General features: G+C 35.8%; 1 protein-coding gene across 2 annotated transcripts in view; it reads right to left on the reverse strand.

The window, feature by feature from the left end:
- The window catches only part of acsf3 (acyl-CoA synthetase family member 3), a 54,061-nt gene extending 48,432 nt beyond the window's left edge, over positions 1–5,629 (reverse strand). Inside the window, exons 1-3 of one of the 2 annotated variants that reach the window (XM_051901125.1) lie at positions 5,565–5,629; positions 4,261–4,973; positions 424–579 (exon numbers count right to left, since the gene is read on the reverse strand). In XM_051901125.1, coding sequence (XP_051757085.1) covers positions 424–579; positions 4,261–4,950 — 846 coding nt within the window. In that variant the 5' untranslated portion in view covers positions 4,951–4,973; positions 5,565–5,629. Of the gene's footprint in view, positions 1–423; positions 580–4,260; positions 4,979–5,564 lie in introns of both variants that reach the window. The other variant, XM_051901126.1, reaches the window with a different exon arrangement.
- Between the last annotated feature and the right edge of the window lie 371 nt (positions 5,630–6,000).

Here is a 6,000-nt window from a genome sequence, read left to right on the forward strand (position 1 = left end):
CACCCACAGGATGTGATGGTTGGTCGCTGTGGTATTAGTTCCGCCCCTCCTCCACAGTGATTGGGCGGCTGGGAAAAAATTGACAACGATGAGTGCAGCGATTTACTCAAAGTTGAATATTTTTCAGCTCTTGCCGTCCGGAAAAAAAATGGCAAACGCTCAGCGTGAAATAGACTCTCAGCGCCTCATTTTTAAATACGTGGCGCTCCCATTGAAAAACTACACTGGCCTTTGGTGGGCACGTGGCCTAAGGTTACCTTATATAAAGTGGGACCAAAACTTTCTTGTGGTGAAATACTTAGCTGGAAAAGTGCACTTGTTTTGATTGGTCATGCAATGATTTTCAGACACTTTAAGTATGGCAAGTAAACAGTTTTATATGAATGAAGTGTGGTAATGATGTGGTTAGTGGGAGAACTGTACCTTCTGAGCGCTGAACTCTGGCAGCATGACGCAGGTCGCTCCCACCCAGAGTGGACACATCAGCTTGTTGACGATGCCATGCACATGGTGGAGGGGCAGCGTGTGCAGGATGACATCATCTCTACTCCAGGCCCACTCGGAGACCAAACCCTGAATCTACAAGACAAGAAAAACTGATTTTGACCTACAGGTGCATGTGAATGTTTTCATGGTCCACACGTTTGAAGCATGGGACAATCCCAGAAGCAGGCCAAAGCTATTGTGCTCAAAACCTTTAAATCAGCGATGTGAATTAATATGAGCTGTTTGAGTTCAAATGGACTGAATGACGCCCACAAGCGATTCTTCAGTTGTCATTGTGCTGTGGCATGAACATGATTATTGACCACGTACAGCTGGGCTGGTGTATGCGCTCACCATCACGCAGACCTGAATTAGGTTGAAACTAGGTCTACACTTAACCACAATACTGCTGCTTTTGGTGTTATTCATCAGGTTTGTGTCAATTACCTATAATAAATCTTTGATTAAAATGCACCTGTTTGACATTTACAGTTCCTAATATGTATTTCATATTATTTCTTCTTTTGTTTTGCATGATTGTGGGACATCGCAACAGAATATAACATCAAATACACATTTTAGATGAGGAACAGATACTGAACAGAAGTAAAGAAAGAGCCTCTATTTATTTTGTCTTATCTTAGCCGTCATATTAGCCAGTCATTACGTATATTCTGCCAGCAAACCGTCACTTTTGAACAGATTAATCACAAAAAGTATTCATTATTCATGGTTTTTCTATCCAAATTTCTAGCTATGGACAGTACTATCTTCATTTAATATTAAATTAAGCCATTATTTCATTATTTAATAATACAATTATTATTTTAAAATGAAAAAAAAAAAGATGTATTAATAATATAAAATGATATATAATTTAAAATGAACATACAGTAGTGTTCAAAAGTGACATCTGGAGGGATTATTTGTTTTTAAATGACCCTACAAGTTTGATTAAACCTTCAAAATATGAGGAAAACATTTTATATTTTTAAATATTTTAAATATGAGGGGAGAACAAAACATTAAACTTGGTTAAGCTATTTATCTGACAAAATTATTTGGCAAAAAAGGCAATTTTAATACGCAAAAAAGGCTATTTTAATATAGAAAATGTATAGGAAAAACAAAAAGCTCACAGAAAAAAAGCAAACATTGATTACAACATAATCAGTTATTAATATTTTGTTGGTTCTCTCTTGTTTTTGCATGTGTTCATAATTTCTTTATATGACAAAAGTGATGTTGCACAATTTGTCATGTTTCATTGTGTTATTATCACAAATAAAACAATCGACTCCAAGCACAACTACACAACATGCTTACAAAATCTGTCATAAATTTTTAATAATATTTGAATAAAGTGTGAAGATGTTAATTTTCCTAGGCCGGACATCCCTTTTGGCCACTACTGTCGATAAAATTTTATAGCTTTTGAAAAATAAATGTATTAATTATATCATAAAAAGTAAATAAATAATAAAATTAAAAACATTTAAGCTTGTCCGAAGAGGCTCTCGATCTAATTTTCCACCCTATCGGAAATGCAGGTCAATTTTTGATGGAAAAAACATGAAATTAAATAATCAGAATGATTATTCAGAGAGGCGAAGTGGAACAAAAGTTAAAGAACACAATGACATCAGGAAAGGGAGGGGTCTCATTCCTGAATCGCCTCCTAGAGCTGTAAATACTCAATTGTTCCCAATATCTGAGCAGGTGAAACTCCTGACCTCCTCATTTGACTCTATTAATCATCAATAATGAATATCTCCAGAACACATGCCTATTAGAGGCTTTGTGTTACAGTCATTTTAAAGGGATAGTTCACCCAAAAATGAAAATTCTGTCATCATTTACTCACTTCGTTTCAAACCGGTATGCATTTCTTTCTTCTGCAGAACACAACAGAAGATATTTTGAAGAATGTCGGTAAGAAAACATTGACTTCCATTGTATTTTTGTCCATACACTGGAAGTCAAAGGTAACCAAAGCTGTTTGGTATACCTACATTCTTTAAAGTATCTTCTTTTGCATTTCAGAAAGACGGAATTTTCATTTTTGGGTGGACTATCCCTTTTAGGGGTGTTTCATTGTAGGCATGTTATGGATTCTGATTGGCTGTCAATGTTTTTATCATTCAAAAGCTGGAAAAAATGAAAGTAAATTTGATTCCAACGATATAGTTTATCTGTGCCATTCCAATTTTAGTTTCAAATTTGAAGTTAATATCACAAAAAAAAATTAAGATCCTATGAGAATTTTTTTAGCCGCAATACCGAAAATAGCCACCGGGTGACACACACATTCTATTGATGCATTCTTCTGTCACAAATTAATACATTTCTGTCACAATATCATTTCTGTCACAAAACAGTCACCAGATATGGAACCTTGAGTCTCAGACCTTTCCAACGATATGCGTTTAGACTAGAAAAATTGTTGATTATAAAATAGTTAAAATAAATTTTGTATTATGAAACATGACACCGCCCACTAGTGGGAAGAGCCTGCAAAATTTTTTTATAGTACTGTTTCCATGGTAACCCAATGGCTGATTTCAAAACGTTTCTCACAGGATACATTTTGAGTATTTAAGCGTTTAAATGATACCTAATTTATGATGATTACTAAAATATGCGATAGGAAAAAAAGGCAATAAAAAAAGCACAGTTAAGCGGTCGGTGTCCTTGTTACAGTTTAATTATACATTTAATTACTGAGTAATATTAATTAACAACATGTACTTGCTATATAATTAGAGTTAGGGTTTGGTTTAGGGTTAGCTGCATGTAACTATACATAGTTTACTGTTATTACTATAGTAAATACATGTAACGTGTAACGGACACTAAAATAAAGTGTTACACTAATTTTTGTTTATTTTCAGTTTTTAACTAATATTTATCATTTTATTTTATTTCAGCTTTTTAATTTTTTTAATTAACAGAAATGTTTTTAAAATGGCTGTCGAGCGATTAAAATTTTTTATAGAATTAATAACAGGACATGGCAATTAATTAATCGCAAATTTATCGCACATCAAATTTAAAGTCATTATTGTGTTAAATGAGAAAAGCATCAGACATTATAAAAAGTAGCCTTAGAAATATATATATATATATATTTGATTTAACATAGAATTTATTACACATTTTTATTAATATGGAAATCAAATTTTTTTTAATGAAATGATACTCTAAATAAGAAACTAAAACTGCCAGTAGGTGGCAGTAAATGTCTTAATGAGTAAATCATTGAGTCATTTATTCATTCGATTCGTTCAAACGGCTGATTCATTGGTTCACCCGATTAATTCGTTTAAAACGCAGATTCATTCAGAAACTATTATTTTCGTTGGCAAAACTGAGCAAAAACAGACAATATTGTGTCTAAAATATAACACAGTATTAACTTCTTATTTATTGAACTGTTTTATAAAACCAATATCACATTTGCACTCGTGCTATATGGGACAAAAACAGCAATTCAGGGGCATTTTTGCCCTCATATCTTGAATTTTAGGGGCTTATAACTGCATTGTATAGGCTTCATCACACAGTGAGTTGTTGCCCTGCTTCATGTTCGTCATCAATCAACTTTATGAAATGTAAGATGACCTACGTAGGTCTGGTGCGGGGCGGGTGCATTAAATCGACAGCCCTAGTTTTTAATAGTTTTAGTTAACCATAATAACCCTGCATCACAGGAGGTCAACATCGCAATTCAAGGTCGACAACATTTTCATGTTTTCAGCATAAACACTCATTCACCATGGCCTGCAGGCTGCTGTGGGTGTGCAGCGCTCCTTTGGGTCGACCCGTGGTGCCGCTGGTGTAGATGAGCATGGCTGGCCTCTCTGCCCAGTCTGAGACGTTCTCCTCGGGCAGCATCTGCACCTCCTCCAACTGTAGAGCATCTAGGCTGGACGTGGTGGGAAGCTGTAGGCAGGGCAGCCCTAGTTTCTGGGCCAAGGGCTCAAGGGTATCCGTAAAAGGCTGTCCGGCTACCAGCAGCGAGCTCTGGGAGTCTGAGATGACATATTCCAGCTCATTCGGAGGATGCTTCCTGTAGAGGGGCACAGCTATGCCGCCGCACATCCAGGACGCCCACTGCGCCACAGTGTAGGATGCGTCGTTGGCGCACAGGAATGAGATACGCTTGCCCTGCAGGTCTCCTGATTGACAGGCGAGCGCTTTGGTAATGAGTCCCGCCAGGCTTTTGCTGTTTTTGTAGAGGGAGCTGTACGTGTGGCTCCCGCTGTGATCCGTAATGGCCACATTGTCTCCGTATGCAGAAGCTCTGGAGAAAACAGGAGCGACTCTCCCGACAGCTGAGGAGATTTTGAGGTTGGCTCTTTGCACTACATTTCCCAGCAGCCACTTCAGGGTTCTTCTGCCATTCTTACAGTGAGGCGATACTGAAGAGCAGCTCCAGAAAGACCCTGTGTGTAAGAACAGCATAGCGTAGGACTGCCAACATCTGTCTAAACTTGGGAAAATAAAACAAAAAAGCAAATATTAATATACAGTCCATATAAATAAAAACAATGATTAAAAATAACAGTTTTTTTGTTGTTGTTGATTTTGATAGTCCACTTCAGACTTTCTACTCTAACTATAAGTAACTTTGCAACTACATGTCAACTAGCAGTCATTAAAGTATTAGTAGACTGTTAAATTAGGGCTAGGATTAGTAGAATAAGTTGACATGTAGTTGCAAAGTTACTTATAGTCAGTAGAATGTCTAAAGTGGACTATTGAAATAAAATGTGCCCGAACTTATTAGTATTATTATTATTATTATTAAACTTAAAGTTCAAACTTAAGTTATTATTCATTTGTTCATTCATTAATTTTCAAAAAACAGCACTAGGGAACCCGAGTATAATAAAAATAAATCTCAAAACAACAGTTCCGTCCACACACAACATGCTATTCCCCATTTCTTAGGCTTCAGAAGACTCCCTGCTCGAAAGATTATTCTTTATAATTTTTTCTGAGGTTGCTACGCATAAAATCATAACAGAACTATAATGCTTTCCTCAAACATACATGTAGAATAATGCGCTTCTTACCAAAAGTTATACTGGAGACGGTGCGCCGTTTGAATGAATCCGTGTGGAAATCCAAGCGAAGCGGAACCTTTATTTACCGGGCTCTTTGTATCAAAGAGCTTTGTATTTTAAAAGGCACACCAATATCTATTTTAGCTTTTTAAATTAGGTGCGATTATAAATAAGGGCACAGTATTTATTTAAAATATTATTTTTGTTTTCATAAGAGACTTGAATGAAGAATGTCTTGTTTTAGTGATATGAATGTCATCAAGTAGAAACGTTGGCCTTAGCTTTCGTTTAGCATTTTAGATATGTTAGGAATGATAACAATACATGTAGGTCTATACAATGAAATAACAACAATACAGTTTTAAAAAATTATGTTTTTTTGCTCAAATACCTAATACACATACATAAAACGGCATGAAAATTTATGAGACAGACAGACAGATGG

This window comes from Ctenopharyngodon idella, chromosome 7, assembly GCF_019924925.1.
Source record: "Ctenopharyngodon idella isolate HZGC_01 chromosome 7, HZGC01, whole genome shotgun sequence".
NCBI classification, from domain to species: Eukaryota; Metazoa; Chordata; class Actinopteri; order Cypriniformes; family Xenocyprididae; genus Ctenopharyngodon; species Ctenopharyngodon idella.